Source organism: Rhea americana, unplaced genomic scaffold (assembly GCF_003343005.1).
Source record: "Rhea americana isolate MKP2758 unplaced genomic scaffold, rheAme1 scaffold_134, whole genome shotgun sequence".
Taxonomy (NCBI): Eukaryota; Metazoa; Chordata; class Aves; order Rheiformes; family Rheidae; genus Rhea; species Rhea americana.
In genome coordinates, this window is record NW_028185417.1 from 1,696,445 (window position 1) to 1,715,239 (window position 18,795).

Sequence of the window (18,795 nt, forward strand, 5' to 3'; positions counted from 1 at the left end):
AAAAAAAAAAAAAAAAAGGGATAGAGAGACAGGGGAGAGAGACTGACTTAAGGGCTACTCCCCAGCTTATTTCAGGGCACTCCATACATTATTCAGCAGGGATCCTGCAGGGTAGCGAGTGAGTTAATGAATATTTTCCATCTTGTAATTGAATTAAAAAATGAAACCATTGTTCTACTATGACATTCTTGAATACCACCTGAACGGTAGCTGCCCATATTGGCCTGTTTTAGAGTCTGTTGTGCTAGTGGGAGATGGGAACTTCACCCTGTCACATGCTGGGAATAGCCCACAGGACTTCTTGGCACGGTCATGGTCCGAGCCTGGTGGCTGCACTTAAACCAGTTCCCTGGCTGCCAGCCAGTCTCTGGAATGCCTCAGGGGGAGGTAGTTGGGAGCAGGAGGTTATAAGGTTATGATAAATTACCCTGGCAGGAGAGGTATGGTCCAGCAGTTGGGTACTACAGCTTAGACCAGTAATCATCCGATGTAGTTGATCTGCAATGTATCACTAATAAACAAGCTCTAGATTATGACCTGGTCATTCCCTGGCACTGCTTACACAGCATTCTAGCCCCAGAAGTGCAGGATACCAAAGTGTGGTATTAAAAGCAAAAAGGCTGTATGACTCTTCAGATAAACCGGAAAAGGCACCAATGAACAGTACTTACAAGTTGCTTTTATCTATAGATAAAATATGGGACAGGTAGGCCCATTTGAGTATATGAATATACTGTGAGGAACGAAAAGTAGACTGAAGTGGAGATGGAGGGGGACACTGAGCAGAGATTCAGTGCAGTGTCTGGGGAAAAGCTACTGTATACACATGAATTCAAGAGTTGTTCATTTACGAACCAAGTCTGTTTTTTTAATGGTGCACTGAATTTTTCATTGTAAAAGAAACTCCCCCCCCCAAGAAAATATATTCACATCTGTACAGTCAGAATAGACACTAAAATAGGAAATTATTAACTGCCACAAATAAGTATGTTATGAGACATTCTTAATTTATCTGTGTTGAAGCAATAATGAATCTCTAGTACACTTTTTGCCCATTGGACATAAAGTGATGTATTTTGGTGAGAATTAAGAGAAAAATTATGCTTGCCTGGTTCTTAAGCATACAAAATTTGCTCTTCCATGCTGAGGGATGTGGGTGCTGATTGAAGTACCCTTTCATTCCCACTAGAGGGGGGTCTTCTCAGGCTAGGTTGTAATTTGTATGTGTTGGGGGGTGTGTGTTTGTTGTTTTTCGTTTTGATTTTTTAACTCAGCCTGAGGAAAACCTCGTGTTGTCCCATATCTTGTTGCGCTACTTTATGCTGTGTATCTTACAGTGTCAGCAGTTACTTGTTTCTGGCTGATCTTAATTGCATTTCATACAAAGAGGTGGAAAGCAAACATGAATGGACCAATACAGTGGTACAGTAGTAAATGCAGTGGTATCAAAGAATACRAACAGTGTCTTATTGCACCATCCTCATCATGAAGACAAGTATTTTGTCACGGAAGTGGTGTGATCACTCTTGGAAAAACAGAAGTGGTGTTATCAGGTCTGTTCAATATTTTTTTTATTAGAACTATCATCTACACTAATAGCTACACACTGAGCCATTTTATTGTCTGTGTGAGCCTTACATTTCTACATGTAGAAGAAAATACTTCTGTTTGTAAAAGAGAATAAGAATATGCTGCATCATCCTTTTTTCTCTCTCTCTCTTTTTTTTTACTGTTTGATGTCATAATTAGTTGTTCTTGGTTTCTCAGTGAAAAGAAAGAGAACTGAGTTTTGCAAAAGAGCTGGCRTTAGTGCCATCTTCTTGTGTGTACTGAAACATCTTTTTCCACTGGCAGAGTGGGAGCTGCCTAGGCGCGACAGGTGTGTTGCTAATCCCATGTCATTATACAGCAAAGGCTCCGAAATGGTGCAGGGGCTTCTCTACAGGTGGAGCCTGACCACGCAGAGCTTGGCCTGGCCTGTGCTGGGTTCCTACAGCTGGGAGGAGGAGGAGGAGGAGGGGAAGGGAGCATGAAGCAGCCCCCAGGGGGCACCTCAGCCCTGCTGGAACCGTGGGAGCAGAGGAGGAAGGGGCAACAGAATAGCATGGGGCAGTGAGGAGCCTGCAGCCCCGCTGGGGACGCAGAGGGACCCAGCGACATGGAGAAGACCACCAGGCTTTCCTGATGAATCTCAACTACAAAAAGTTTAGAAACCATGGCAGAGTAATACATATTGAAGGGCTTGGAGGTAATAACTAAGGTTTATGAACAGCATAATCCCATGCTGATAAAACTGAGTTAGTTTCAAACCAGCTTGCTCACGTTTCGGAACGTGGGTAGCTGTGGTAGCAGGGTGTAATGCCAAAGCAATTAGCCAAGTGGAAATGAATGTTTGCAATGTGGATGGGTACCACATTAACCCTAGCTGGTCTTCTAATACGGGAATTACTTTTTTCAGAAGCTACTCAAGTATATGAGTAGAGCACTGTACTGTGACATAGTGTTATTTCCAGTCCAGCTTCTGATCATTCTCTTTTTGGCCTTGGGCAAGTCACTTAACCCCTCTGTCTGTTTCTTCATCTGTAAAATATATTATGGATATTTATCAGTCTCGCCAGGACTGATTGTTTAATATTTATAAAGTGCCTAAAGGATTAGAAGCTTAATATAAGTAGCTAATACATATCACTTCAGATTGATTTTTATTTACTCAGATTTTTTTCCTACCTCCTATTGAATGAGAATTTTGTAGCCTCTTGGTGCCATTCCTGAGCATCTGGACAGGTCACAATTGGGTAACATGAGGTTCATTTTCTCCTTTTATTCTTAGTTYCTATAAATCCTTTATCTTCCCTCCCTTTTTCTTCCTCCTTTTTTAATTTAGAGATGAAGAGATACCATATGTTGCTAGATCATGGCATAAATATATTTAAGTGCTGCCATCATTGTTAGTTTATCAGCCTTTCCATTATAAACCYTCTTGTTCAGGGGTTTATAATTCTGGCAGTATAATGTGCTTCAGGCTGAAACTTGACATTCATTTTTTTCCCCTTGATTTGCTTTAAATCCTTCACTCTTCTTAAGTTAAACTGGAGATTAGATGTATTAGTTATAGTTATACTAGTTACATAAATTATAATGCAGCAGTAGGCATTTAAAATAGGATGTAAATCAGAAGTAGAGAATTTCTTACTTGTTAAACTATGAGCCTGGGAGTAGAAGTCTGGGCTGTTTCTCTTGAATGTGTCCCTGTCTTGGTACATGATTACTAGGAGATTAGTTAACCTTTCTCTGCCTTGCTCTTCTGTTTATTGGGATGATGATGTTTTCTAATTCACTGGACTATTGGGAAGCTTAATTAATTAGAAATCATAAATGCACTGAGATTCTCAGGTGAAAGGTGCAGAAGTGTGAAGTATTTTTAGGGAGACTAATGAAAAATCAGTGCGCCTGCTTTTCTGTTTTCATTGTCCCAGATTAGTGCATATCAGCTCTTTGAGCTGTAAGATGTGTGGCAACCAGTACAGGATTTGATTTGGAGCACCACTAGATCACTTAACAGCTTGCTCTTCTCAAGTTTTCAAACATTCACTGTATCTCGCAGCCTGGTAGCCTCAGTGTTTGCCTGGGGAGTTTGTCTTCTCTGAATTCCACGGTTCTGAATGAATTCACTTTGCTCAAGCCAGGGCAGGAGTCTGTAAGAGAGCTCTTGTGCTGCCGAGTTTCCAGTTACTGCTGTTCCACTTCGTGTTGATGMAGGAGTGTTCAGCCTAGGGGGCAGAAGAAAACAGGAGGGGAAAAGCTTGGATTATTCTTGTTAGCAAAGAGTTGTCTCGGCTGGTGATTCTGGTTGTTCTCTGGCAGCTTTTCATTGTAGCTGGGACTCCATATGGAAAATAAGGTTCCAGCTCTTGGGCAGTAAGTTTTGGGAAACTGAAAGATGTTCCTCATGTAGTTTAGGTTGAGAGACCTTGTCTGTGTCTTAAAGATGCTTTCTGAGTTTCTCTTGAGGATTTCTGTTGTTGGCTGTTAGTTCAGCATGTCAGCATATGCCTAGGCTTTCGTAAGGTTGATCCAGACTAGTGTTCTTTGCCTGGACTGTGGTGCTGTGCTCAGGAGAGGCTGTTGGTAGTGGCTAAATTTGAAATGATCTTTCTCCTTATAATTTCAGGTTGAAGTCTTGGCCTCGGAGGATGCTACATTTGGACACAAGGTGTGTAGTTTGATGCAATTTTGTTACCAAGGTCCCATAGTTTTTGATAACTGGATGTGATGTCACAGCAGAAGGTAATTTTCAGCCTGAGAAGCGAGGCTCCTGTGATGTATATCCACCAATTCGGAGATTTTCTCTTGTGTGTGGTAGTCTGAGAATGGTACCTAGGCTGTTTTAGTTGTGCTATTTAGTGTAAATTATTTAAGCAAATTTTAGTTAGGGAAACTCAGGTGGAAAGGTGGAAGTTCAGCTTTCTAGTGACTTTAAAGATTGGAGTTGCCTGAGTGTTGGATTTGTTCGTGTTCCACAGATCTGCAGCTCAAAAATCTTAGTCGTTATTTGCTTTGCAATCTGTTGAGTAAGCCACTTTGTTTATGATCCTTTTTCACAGTACATCTCAAGTAGAAAGTAATACGCTAAACAGCTGCATCACCCAGTGTTCAACTGTAGATCAACGTATGACGTAACTATACATGTTTGAGAGATCACGGTAGACCTACTCTGCAAAACAAACGGAATGTATCCTAATACATGCTTGACTTTCTTCGGCCTATGAACCTTGAGATGTTGACCATGGATTTTAATTGAGCACTAATAGCAGATGATTTTAGGCAAGGCAGATTGTGTGTAGGCTAGATCTAGTTAGCTGAGAAAAGAGAGTGGATAGGGGAGGGGAAGAAGGAGATTGTAGGAACAGTAGACTGAATCATGACAACGAAGAATTTCCTCCTGCTGAAAGCCCACATGCAGTGATACCACTGCAGGTGAAAAAGTAGCAGTGTTATTACTACCAAGGTGAAAAAAAAATCAAGAAAAGATTTAGTAAGTTCTCCAAGTTTATATAGAACACCATCAAAAAAAAATAACCTACAAAAAGAAAGATCTTTAGAAGCACCTAAATATTCGTGATGCTAGAACTTACAATTGTGCCCTTATTGTATGTTGTGATACCTGATAGTGTTTTAAATAAATTATTAAAAAATAAACAGCTACTCCAGTATTATTTGAAGTATTTAACATATGGCAGTCTGCAGTATTTTCCATTTTTTATTTAATACCTGGCATGTATACAGAATATTTACTGAATATTTAATAAACCTGGGGGGTCAGCTCTTGTGAACTCATCTCCATAATCCTTCAGACTAACTGGGTAAACAGAAATATTACTGAAGATTATTGTAGCCAGTAGCTCTAACACTGTGAAGAAGGCTTCTTACTGTTTTTTGTGGCTAAACTTGCAAGTTGTTTTTTTGGTCTTACGGTCATCTTGATGGACATCGTTTGAAATGCCACCAAAAGTTTTAAGAATTTTGATTTGCTAAGAGTCAGATATTAGAAAACTGAATATGTATTATTGCCAGCTCCATCATCATCAGCCAGAGACCCAAGCAACATTTCTATAAGATTCAACATTAGAACCAACAGGTTTTTTTTACACTCCTGAAAAATAGTCTTACCTTATAATAGAATATTTATATTTAGGAATGTCATGTACTTTTTATCTGTCAAGAGAAAAAGACCAAAAGAAAGTTTCATTACAGATTTATTAAACCCAGAATTTATGTTAGGTATCTCTTTAGACTTTCTGTAAAAGTGTTTTATTTCCCCCTCCCCCTTAAAAATGCTTTCTCTGTTGCCTGTCTCAAAGACAAATAAATGCTAGTCTTTCAGTGTTATATTAACAAATCGGTTGGTATACCCATGGAGAATACATATAAACACAATGTTTGAAAAGAAAACTGATTTTCATTTCATGTCTAAAATAAAAATCTTTCTTAAAATAGGAAAATTAGTCTGCATGGCAAATACCAGATTATAGTGATGTGAAGCTTAGAGTTCGTACACTGTAATGCTGGTCTTGGTAGCAATTTCCTTCTAGGTCTAAGAAGCTCTTGAGGTACTATTTACAATATTGGGTATAGCATATGCCTCAGCTTGTAACATGGTTTAGTCCCCTGCACGTAAGCTAGCCTAAGTTGCTGCGGAGAGTGGCTGTTCTTATGACTGTRTCCATTCCACCTGTCCTTGGACATTTATCAGCTAGTCCTACAGCTGTTGACAGGCTGTTTCCTGTAGCTACTGCAGTACTGTTTTTTTAAAAAGAGCATTTCTGGGATGCTGAAAGAGCCTATAATGTTATCCTTTTGTTTTAAATCCTCCATGTTTTCAGTCTCGTGGTGAATACCCATCCTGGCAGTGAGTGGGTCTGTTAGCCTGGAAAGTGAGCTGAGTGAGACAGCCGAACACGGTTCCATTTCACCGTAGCTGTCGCCCACAAAGAGAAGATCTGGACGTTTTGTCTGTCCTTTGAATTACTTGGGTCGTTGATGATAAACATTGGGTCAGCTACACAGTCCTTTGAATGTGAAATCTGCATATGGATTTGGACAAAACAATTTTTAAGTTAGAAAATAAAAACCAAAGCTACTGTTTCATATTGTCCCTCCCCACCCCAGCCCCCGGAAAAAACGGGAAGGGTTAATTGAACTTTAAGGTCTTCCAGGTCTCATCTTTAATCCTTAGGCTGAGAACAGGTACAGATTGCATACCCTTAGTAACAGTTCTTCGAAGTCTTTCTTCCACACCACTTTTTTAATAAGAAAGCAAAGGTAGAATGTAAGGCATTTATTGGAGTAAAAATGCCATTTTTAATATGAACATTACTGTTACTCTCTATTTTGTGTGTACATGAGACCAGTACTCTTCAATGATTCTGTAAAATGTAAGCAGTTTTTCAGTCAAATTTAAATAAATGTTGTTGTCTGATAAGTATGAAGATATATACATATTAACGGTGTTACATCCAAGCCTTCCTTTTGGCTGAACAGTAGGAAAACAAAACATTCAGCTTTCTGTGCTGCTAATTTTATAGAAAGGGAAAGCTATTTTTGTGCCGTCACAGCATTTTTGAAGATTGTACAAGTGGTATTCAATTAAGTTTATATGTGCACATGTATGTCATGTTTTTTCTTAAAAAAAAGGAAAACTAAAATCAGCTTTTGACCTATCTAAATGCTGGAATCAGCATTTAGAATGGTTGTGACACGTGCACAGGTATGTATGGAGAGATGTAAGGAGAACTATAGCAACAAATCATAAACAGCTGATAGGTGACCTGGGACAGACTTAACAGTTCCGCATGGTTCATTCAAATTCTGCTGAGTATAAAGTTATCTATATAAATAAGTTTCTCTCAAAACATAGTTGCCAAGAGACTAACGCAAAGTGAGAGTGGTTAGATGCGGTGGTATCTACGCGAGCCTGCAGTCAACATGAAACAACGTATTTAAGAGCTGGAAACTCCTTCACATTAATCTTATTAAAACCTAATGGTGACATGTAAAATACTAACAATACCAATTTAATTTGTGTTGATTTTGGCTGGAATAGGAAGATACATTTTAGCAGGTGGGGCCAGTGTGCCCAGATGGGAGAGAAAATAAGGGGGGATATAAATATGTAAAAAAAAAAGAAAAGAAAAAGGGGGGAAGAGTGGTGAGGTACACAAAGCAGAAATAAAAAGTAAAAAGGTTTAACTATTTCAAATGGGGTTGATTTTAACACCAAGGCAGTGAACAAATAAAAATAACCGTGTCTGAGTTTTTTAAATCTTCCTAAGGGATTTAGATGCTCAATTTCCATTAGAACGCTTTAATCCCTTAGGTAGAATTGAAAATCTTAGTCTGAAAGGTTCGTTATTATATAAAGATTTAACCCATATTTTATTGTTGTTTGAGCCTCGTATTGGCATCAGTTGGAATTACGGTGTAGAAAGCAGTAAGTTAACCCAGGCAGGTTAAAAATGGTATTTGGCCCTATGTAGAGAATGAGAATGAGGGACTTTTTTTTTTTTCTTTTTTTTAATATTTGTGCTCAGTTTACTCTCCTTTTCTTTCCCTCCCTGTCCCTGAGGCTTTTGCTGTCAGCAGGTACCTGACCCAAATAATCTAGGGTAGGGGAGGTTTCGTTCAGTTAGCAAGGGTGAGCCCAGCTCGCCCACGTGCCTCAACCTGCACGCGGGCGCGTAAAGCGCCGTCAGCGCCGTTTGCCGAGGCAGCCCGCCTACCCCAGCTAGCGCCGAGGTGCYGCGATCCCGGCTCAGGGCCGCGTTAATAGAAATAAACTGGTTAACGGCAGCCCGGCAGCTACACGTCGGAAGGCTCACAACTTTGTGCAAGAGGAAAAGAGCCGCTTGCGTTCCCCCCGGCGGGGACCCCCCGGGCGCCCGGCTCCCTCCCTCGGCCGGGAGCGTTAATCCGGCCATTGTGCGTCCTTCTAAGCTGTGTTGTGTTGTAATTGGCTTAATCACAATTGTTATGTTGCTTCGCACACGTTCAGATTGTAATTCGACGTATGGAAATAAACGACAACTGGATTAGTGATTTGCAGGTGTCAGTTGAGAAAAGGGGGCAGGGTAGAGGAAGCCTTTCCTGTTCTGCAAGCGGGGCACGCACTGCCCTCCGCGCCGCCCGTTCGTCCCCGGGACCGGCCCGCCGCGGTCGAGGGCACACAGCCATCCTCCCGACGGACGYGCTCGCGAAGGCGGTGATCGTGCGTTTCCCGCGGAGAAGGCAAAACGCGGGAGAAAACGTTCCTCTCCRATCCAGAAATCAGCATAACGGAGAGACGCAGTCCTGTTAAAGCAATGTAATGAGGGTGACATTTCCGATGTGGCTGCGCCAGCGCAGCGGTGCTTTAGGCAGTGTTCGTGGAACGAGCCATATTTTTGTGTTGTGACACAGCATGAAGCGATGACCTCGTCTCTGTGATTTAGTAACTCTGGAAGTTGTTGAGAGATTCTGTTCCTCACTCCTTTTARATGGGCACTGTTGGTATGCATTTTTTAGTGTTCTTTCTCTGACATAGAATATCCAGTTTTAAAATTCAAGTGTGCTGAGAACTGAAATCTTTTTCTCTTCCCAAACAGGCTGCTTTTACTCCAGTTTATTAAAATTCTTTCCCCTTCCTCCAGCTTGCAAATGCTGCTTTACTGCGACACTCAGCACATCACTGCGCATTCTGTAGCCCGCTTATTTTCACAGTCCCAGATACAAGTTCAAATCCCAAGGGGAAATTCGGCTGCACAGTGTAGCTACGTGTCCACTTCCTGGTCTGAAGCGTAGGACACCAAGGAGAATATTTTTGGTGGCTGCTTGTGAATTGTGACTGTGCAGTCTAGAAGGAAACCGCTGTTCCAGTGATAACCATGATACGGAAGCCTTGAGCTACGAGATGGAGTAGGGATGCCATTTGAGAAAATTGTGAAAATATGTCCTCCAGAGATWTTTTTTATTTGCTAAAATTTTTTGAAATTTGTGTTGGATTGATTGACACAAAATAGTATTTATTTTTTTGGAAAGAAGGAGTAAAGAAACTATTGAGGGAGAAGCAAAAGTAGGCATTAAAAATTGTTTCCTTTTAATGCATGCCTTGTTTAAGAGAGCCTTCTTTTGTTGAAGACTCTAAGCAGCCGCTGCTTCTGCCATCTACTGGTTGCTAATAAAAGCTGCATCTTCAAAGCCAAATGAAATTGTTTTAAAGCCAATTAATCCTTTTTAGAAGAGGATGTTTTCAAGTGTCTGAATTATCTCTGTCTTGATATGTTGACACTTAGAGTGTCTATGTGTGTGTTCAGCATATAGGAAAATATAGAGAAATGTGTCCTCATTTACATCCATCTGTGCACTGTTGTTTTATGTAGAGATCTGGGGGTTGCAAATAATTTTTTTGGATTTGTTTCAGCTTAGAAAGAATAGATATTCATATTAGCCTCCAGTAACTTCTGTTTCTCTACTTAGTATGGAATTAGGATTATGCTTTTTCTCAGGTTTTTGTTTGTTTGTTTTCTATATGGAGTTGTTTTATCAGAGGTGTTCAGAGATGACTAAAAGGATTTTGCAACCTTCTTAAAGAAATATTTGGGTCATTTTTAGAGCTGTGTTTTAAGATTGCTGAAGTCCTCTGAGTGCAGTCTGTGCTGTTTTTGAAGAATAAAGAAGCAGGCTATAAGGTGCTTTTTTGATAGTCTCTGAAGGGGTAGAGACCCCTGACAGATGGGCCAAAGTGTTTCAAAATAGTTGCAAGTAAGTAAGTAGCAGTAACTTCAACACATTTTTGCCTGACCTATAGGTGTTACTTCTATGTTGTTCACACACAAAACAAAGCCAATTGTGATCATGTTTTAGAACTTTTAACTAAGTAACCAACAGTTTTTAATTTTTGGTAAGTTTAGTTGCAATAAATACTTTGTGGATTTTGGGGGGGAGTTCATTTCATAGAAATTGAGAGGCACACCAACAGACTCAAAGCCGTAAGTTCCTCCATCTGTTGTACAACCTTAACTGTGGTGCACCTCACCCTGGCTGCTGAGGGCTGCGGAGGATCCTATCTAGCTGTCTGGAGTATGGAAGATGAAATCAGAACAAGAGTGTGGTATCCTCTCAACATCCATTCCAAACAGCACCAGCCTGCTCTAGCACCTCACTCCCCACAGATCGTTCCCTCTTCCAGTGCATGATACATAGAGGAGTTTCAAGCTGTGTTGCAGGATGGAGAAGAGCAAGAGCTTCCTCAAGGTCCGAGGAACTCATCATGCAGTGGAGGTGGATCTGTACCATTCTGAGGCAATTTCATGTGAAGAGGAAAAGATAAAATGATACACAGAACAGGAAAAAAGTCCTATGTTAGCTGAAAACCCCTAAATGCAGGAATGTCAGTATATGCAGGGTGAATAACATAGTAACAGTTGGTTCTTTTCTCCTTATGCTCTGTAGCCCAAAGCCAGTGATGCTGTTAACTTGCACRTGCTCCTGTAGCTCAGTCTCAGGAAGGACAAAGTAAGACTAGACTTTAAGAAGGGCCTGCCATCTGCTGCGATGTCCTGTGAGTGAGCATGCAGTATATCAGACAGAATATGCCATCTTTCCTGGACAGTGTAATGGCTCTGCCCTGGGTAGAGTTCTTTCCAGTGAGCAAAAATAGCGATAAATACATGTTTAATGCACCTTTTCAATGTGAAGCATCTTGTGATGCTTGCAGAACAAGTACTGGTGGCCTTGGGGTTGGACTTACGCAGTCTGCATGTGTAAGTGGTAACACGTTTATTTTTAAAAAGCTCTGCACACTGTGTGGAAAGTCAGTGTAGGCAAAGCTGGTGAACATCATGACTGTCTCAGCATCTTCTGAAACTGCTGTTGTGTGATTTGCCCAGTGCCTCAAAACCAGTTGGCATTAGCACTAAAAAATCTTAAACTGCTAGCTTTCTTCCTKCATCCCTTCCTCATGAACATACATAAACATGATAAACAGCCTTCATCTCCATTACTGCCTGGTTTGTTTGTATTTTCAAGATGAGGATGGGACCACATTTTGATTTTTGATACAAGTCTGCAGCTGCCACTGACTTCTTGAGAATATCAGAGGTCAGAAATCAGTGTACAGTTTTCAGGAGCTGATATGTGTGTTATGCACAACAGTTGTTTAGTTCCTGCTAAAGTGACATCTGTAAGAAAGGAGGCTTGGGAAATATTTTTGCTTTTCTGATTGATCTGGATCCTTCTTCCTTCAGTTATTTCTACTGCGTTACTGTGCTGTTTTAAGTTGCCACTTTGTTGAAATTAACTGCTGTAACCTTTAACCACCCAGCACTAATGGCAGCAGCAGCAGCAGCTCGTGCTTCCCGTGCTGCTTTGTCAGCGTGCTTCCGCCCAGGCTTGGAGAGACGCTTTCGGATGTGCAAAGGGAGTTTAGCCCTTAAGCTCTGTAGAAATGCCACAAAAGTACAAAGTTTGGTACTGCTTTTCCGATGGGAACACGCATCAACGCGAGGATTAGACTGAACCTGCTGTTTCACATCAGGCACTACAATGCAGTGATATAAATTACCAACAATAGTACTAATTCTCTTAGTCTTTCTTTTGTTATTCTATACATTTTTACTTTAATTATTCTGTAGGTTTTAAATTCAATTCAGTGTTGTGTTTAGTTGTTTCTAGCTGATCTCCAGTCCGTTAAAATGTAACCAAGATGTTTATGATCCTGTCGGTCATTTACAGTTGTGTGTGGCCTGTTGGATTTATACTGCTGTTTTCAACTTTCAGGGAATATCAGATTTACAGAGAACTCATTTGACAATCAGARCACAATGTTTGCTTGTAAATACCTGCAACTTTAAAAGAAATGCTCAGGCAGGTGGTCTCTTTGTTTGGGAGTGGGAAGAGGGCAGAACAGAGTCTTTGCAAATAGTTTGCTGTTCTTTCTTGATTGGGAGAGCAGGTCAGACCAGATTTCTTTTTCTTCTGTAAATTCTCCCCGATTGCGTAACTGGTGCAACCAGAACTGCTCCCTGCAGCGATGAACCCCACCTTGTTTCAGGAAGCACGTTCCCATTAATGGTGTGACTTAACAACARCAGCAGCAGCAAAGAAACCACAACTTTTATTATTCTTGTACTCCTGTTCATTTGTTTGCTTTTTTGTGTATAGTATCGTTTTTTTTCTTTTCTTTTAACACCACCAAACGGATATACTCGGGGGTATAGAAAATTCAGTTTTGTGCCATGTGGCTGCTTGCACCAATTGCACAGTCAGCTTGTTAGAGCTAATGCTAGGTTTGAAGAATATAGAAAATGCAAAGAGCAATGTTAGAAAGTTGTTGAGTAGACAGATGGGATTTCAGATTTCATCTCCCTTTTTTTCTGAGACAAGGTCAGGTGTATCATGCTTCAGAACTGTGCTTGGCTTGTAAAAGTACCGTTGACGTGTCATCATGGATTTCAAAGAGGAAGAAACAATGGAATAATGCAAAATCTTGTTTTTTACTGAAAGCACATTTCTGTTACAAAAACAACATTTTGTAACTCTGAAGCTTCAAATATTCTGCTGTTTATTTTTTTTTAGGAGATTCTTCTTGTGAGGCAAGGTTTTCTAGTGAATCAGGATTTTGATGGATAATTTTATTGGATTAGAATGGCAGTGGGTCCTGTTATTTTTTAGGGTCATTTCTTTGATTTACTTGGTGAACAGTTAATTACACTGAATTTCAATAATATATTTTGCTTTATCTTTTTTATAGGAAGACTTAAGATTACAGGATGGTTTTGACATAGTTTCCGTATTGTTGCAATGTTTAAAGTTGTCTGAGATTCTATGCTTTGTAAGCAATGGTGATACATTTCTCTTGTAATAATATTTATGTCTTTTGTGATTTTACCAGAGAATCCTTAATACTACCTGAAATAGAAAGTAGACAGATTTACAGTCTCTTTAGTAAGACTTGCCTTAACATTTGAGTCTGAAGCAAGATAAGCGTTGCTTGTACAGTTCAATTTCACAAGACTGTCTCTTCTCACTCCTCCTGATGACTTTTTTTTCCCCCTCCTTTATTGAGATCTATCTGAATCTTCCCAAGCTGCCTGAGAAAATTCCTCGTGGTATTATGCCTTGGTGTCAGAACAGATGTACTGATTACCTTGTAAATTTAATTGTTGTGCAAGGGCTGTGCAGGAATACCTGTATCTTAGAAACGCTTGTGAGAAGGACAGAGTTAGAATCCACACAATTTAAAAATTAGTAAATGCATGTTGAGAAATGTAGGAAATTTAGGAAAGAAAGTGAATCATGTGGAACTGGCTTTTGTAGCATCTAAATGTCACTGTGACACATACTGTATGACTGCATGCAAAAGCTTTACTGTAATATAGATATGAGTGTTCATATGCGTATTAACTTTTAGGTTTGAAGCTGTGACGTGTGCAGAATGCCTCCAAGGTCAAAGTTGTTAAGCTGGCCCAAAGAGTATTGAGGAAGGAATTAGGTTAGCTAAAGCTTTTTTTATTTTTTCAATAAACTCATTTTTATCAATAGTGTTGTGGAGATTTTTCTTGAAAAAGAAATTTGGGGATGCTGGGCCTAGAAACGGCATGAAGATAGAAAAGAGAAAAGGAAATCAAGCAGGATTGGAAATGCAAATGTTGGAGATAGTCACGATACTCTTAAGATCCTGCATGTTGCTTGGCTTAGTTACACCGAGGTTTGAAAGTGAGAAGTAAAAGTTCAAACTTGATACAGAAAGCAAGGGAAAACTACTGGAGCACATTAAAAAATGCAAGCTGACCTGGATATGCTGTTGAATGGCGCCGTGTGGTGAGCAGCTTTGTATGGCAGACTGCAGTGTCTTGTTGACCAGAATAAAGCTTAAAAAGCTGCAAATATTGCACTAGTTACAAATCCAAGGAGAAGGTGTCAGAATAGTGCCATTCCATTGTATTTTGTATTAAGAAAAATGATGCTATTAGATATTTTCACTGTGAAAACAGCTATTGACTTCTGTTAAACGTATGCTGCATGTTTAAAAAAAATACTAAAATTACTTTTGGAGGATGACTAAAGTACATGTCCCGTAGCCACATGTGTGTCTACTTTCTGATCTATCTAAACTACATATATGCAGAATCCTGGAAGATGTAAGAAAAATTAATGTTATGTTAGGAGTTAGCTGATTGGAGCTAGAATTACAATTCTTTTTCTGGAATATAATGATAGTCAATATGGGAAAGGGTTGCAGAATCAGGCCATTAATTTTACTTTACTTTTAACTTCAAATTAACTTTGGAGAATTATTTTAAGAGATGTCAAAGTAACAGAAAATGTTAATATGATATTATTTTTCAGATAATGGATATTAAAATAGCTCTTAGCTGCTCTTTGAAATTTGGTGGAAACTCACTCATTTTGGTATTGAAATAGTTTCAGCTTGAAATGATTATCTATTCGTAAATATCAAAAAAAAAAAAGTTGAGAAAATGTTGACCTTCCTCTTATCCCTGTCCCCCCTTGCACCTCCCTGAGCCTCCACTGGAACGATATGAATGCACTACTATAGTTGGGGAGCTATGTGTTTTGATACGARCTGAAGACTGCTTTTGGTTTAAAGTGATTTTTTTTCCTACAGCTGTAAGTTGTAAAGTGTTTTCAGTTGGTACAGTAATAATAAAAAAGGCTTGCATGTACCTGTGATGCATTTGATTCCTCCCTGCAGTGACTCATTGTGGATCTCTCTTGCAGCTAAGTACTTGTTCCTTGTGATCAGAGGAAAATGCTACACTCCTTCTGCTTCGTGCCTATTAAATTCAAGTTTCTACTGTAGGCAGCATTACATAGCTCTCTTGGAGAATTAAAGGAGAAAAAAATCAAGAACAGCAACTGAAGTGAAAATATGAAAAGCTGCTTTGTTCACCCTCAGCCCTACTGTTGATTTTAAATATATTTCTGTTTTATTGCTTTCCTCTTCCAAATATACAATTTTTTCCTTCCTTCCCATCCAGAGCACCCATCTTTTGATACTGTCTTGAAATTAATGAATGTAATGGCAATTGCTGTTTTCTCTCCAGCAGAACCTAAATGAKGGATACCATTTTTCTAAATCTCACTAAGCATAATGTATAATTCATTTATCCAGAGTCAGTATTTTGAGATGAAGAAGGGATTGTTTTCTCCATTTTGTTACCTTTTTTTCTCCCTACTTTTTCATTTCCTTAGGGAAAGGTCTAGAGAACAAAGTGTCCATGTTCTTGAAATAGAAATAGAATGTTCCATTCATAATTTAGTGATCTATTTCTGTTTGGCAAAGTTAAGCACATGCTTAACTTGAGGTCTGTGATTAAATCTCACTGACTGCAGTAGGACTTAAATGCTTTGCAAAACTGTCTCTTTTATTCCCATCTCACCGTCGCACCATTCCTTCTGTCTGGTTGCTCCTTTTGCTCCTTTTTTTTTTTTTTTTTTTTTTTTTTTTTTTTTTTTTTNTGCCGTGCAAGTTGACTATGCTTAGTGTCAGCAGTTTATGTTCTGCATGTTTAATGAAGGCCCTGGCTCAGCTCAGCATAGCCCTTCCCCTTACGCTAACAGAATTTTGATAAATGAGATTTTCTCATGTGGAAAGCTGAGAATGGGCTTTGATGGGAAAAGGCAGGGCATGAAATCAGCAGGTGTCAAGGTGTGCAAATTATGGCCGTTTTAAAACAAAAACAAAATGAAGAACTTGTTACAACTAACTGTCTTCAAAACATGTATCTTCCCGTAAAACACACAAATGCATTTTACAATGTCCTAGCAAAGGAAAAGTAAATTTGTTAAGTAGGAATTAAAATTGACACGTTTCTTCCTTTCTATTTGCTCCTTATTCCCTTCCTGCCACCACCTACCACCTTTATAGCCAAAACATGCTGTACAAGCAATTGGTTTACAGTAATCGTTGTTGGATTTAGCACGTGGAAATATATTTCAATTGTATTTTATATCCTGTGTTGCTTTAAACTATGAGACATTCTCTATTTCATGCCCACTCAAATTATTGATTGCCATGGAATAGGAGAGGGAACTACTTAAACAGATGGAAAGAAACTGCCAGCAAATACTGCTAGAAACCTTTTAGCTATGGTAGATGTGCAGTCCTCCTTCCTTTTCCAATTCCATTTTCATTTTCCTGATACTGTGTACTACCCCCTCCCCTTGTTCTTTCGGTCATTCTCCATGCAGATTTAGCTTGTTCAGTGACTGATCTCCTATTTAGAATATATTGCTGTGTAATTTGGAAAAATCTTTTCGCATGCTTGCATGTGCTAGTGAGGTATTGGATTGTTCACATAACACAGAACTCTTCACCAGAGATTATAATCTGACACGAATGATTGAAGGCCAGAAATGGATACGGCAGCCCTAAAATTGGAGCTATTTTATTACCTTATGTAATGTTTCATAAAAGTTTCTGCAGCTGTGGTGGATTAGAAATGAATTGTTTTTACTGGAGAGATGAAGAAAAARGACAGTTGGTATGGTTATAATAATTAATAAATAACACAGTTAATTACTGTGTTGGCTCTCCAGTGTGTTCAGAGAGGAATTTAAATCAATTTCTGCTTGCTTCTAAGAAAACACTCGAAGATGTATTTGTACACACACGTGCACATGTGCACGCATACACACACACACACCCCTATGTATACAAATATATATACTGCGTAGACATACGGATACAAACAATTTTTTGTGTACGGTTGAATTTCTTAGATATCTGTACTTAGTTATTTAGTTTCTTTACTTTTTTGGCTAGATTTTTTAATGGATTGAAAGCAGGGGTAGTTGYAGATCTAGTCATTTTTCCAAAAGTTGGTTCAAATCGTGGCTGTGCACTAGATCTTTCCATAAAGTGTACAAAGAGTTTCTCTGGATTTCCAGCTCCCCTTCATCCCTCTCAGCCCTTCTTTCAGCCCTGCTCCTGATGGGGCKGCTCCACAGCAGAGAGAAGCACAGGACTGTGTGTGATCCTCCACTGACAGGTTCTGCGTCAGATTTAGACCCTGGGTACAAATTTTCTCTTGCAGGTTTATTTTTTTTTCTTTTTTATTAAGGTACAATTAGTAATAAAACATTTGTTGTAATTTGTCTCATCCCAAGTTTGTATTTGAAAAACTTACCACTTCTTGGTTTTTCCCTTTAAGTGTTTTGCTGTGAGATGACTGAAGTTGCACAGGCAGTGGGTTCCAGCAGTAACTTTAGACCTAGGCCACATTGTGCTTTTGCCTCTTATTTTACAGCAGGACTTGTAATACAGCTCATTAAAATCCTGCAGTGCAGTCCTTTGGCTCAGCCCTCCCGTGCTTACAGAAGGCATTTACAGGCTGCCTAGGAGGCCTTGGGGGTAGGGCGGAGAGCAGGCGGAGCTCTTTCCTACTCCGCCGTGCTGTCCGAAAAGCCTGCTGCGTGGTGTCCACTGCGGCCTTTTGGACCGCGGGGCGAGAGCAGCACCGGGTGCAGCCGGCGTGCCTTCCCTTACGCAGGGTGCTGCTCCGGGTTGGAGGGGCTGCCGAGGCCTCGGCACGGCTCCAGCCCGCCGCTGCAGAGCTCGGGTGCTTGGTAGCGCCTCCTGCACCTCAGTGGGTCCGGTTCTGTGCCAGAACAGSGGTCGCAAGTTGGAAGCTGAATTACAGGGAAACAAAGTAGCATAAATACTATATAACAATATACCTATGTGTACACATACATGTTATAACGTAGGGCTAGTTGATATTTTTTTGGCCTCTTTGGGTGTGCATGTGGTTGGTTTGTAAATGACTTCTTATTCCACGACTACTCCTGTAAGCTTTACCAGGCAGTCGATGTTATTCGAAGTTAACTAGTGGATTTTTAGAGTTCACTCCTGACTCCTTTTTCTCACAGTGAGTGATAGTTGGACCGAAAATCTTTGACTGACCTCCTCGCACAACTGAGTTGCCGCCCACGAGCTGAGTAAGGACAGTAGTGCGGGCCAGCTGCCTGCCCGTGCGTCGGCGCCCCAGCCGCCCGGGGGGCCTCTCCTCCCCCAAGTGAGTGTTGCCAGAATTTTACCGCTCCACAGATTTGATTTCAGCGGGACTGAGCTCGCACTTCAGTACGCGCTTACATCCGTGCTCGCCAGGAAGCAGGGTGCCCTCGACTGTCTGGACGGTGCTCGTAACGTTTGGGGGCTACTTGAAAGAGGTTACGCGTAGTTAATGCGCTGCGATCGTATCTTGATCTCGTTTGAAATCAACTCTTGTAGTTAAA

General features: G+C 40.2%; 1 protein-coding gene across 1 annotated transcript in view; it reads left to right on the top strand.

Annotated features, from left to right (window-relative positions):
- Positions 1 to 18,795, top strand: part of ARID1B (AT-rich interaction domain 1B) — a 337,486-nt gene that overhangs the window by 181,279 nt on the left and 137,412 nt on the right. The window contains 1 exon segment of the mRNA XM_085297989.1: positions 4,172 to 4,213. Within this exon segment, the coding sequence (XP_085154115.1) occupies positions 4,172 to 4,213 (42 nt within the window).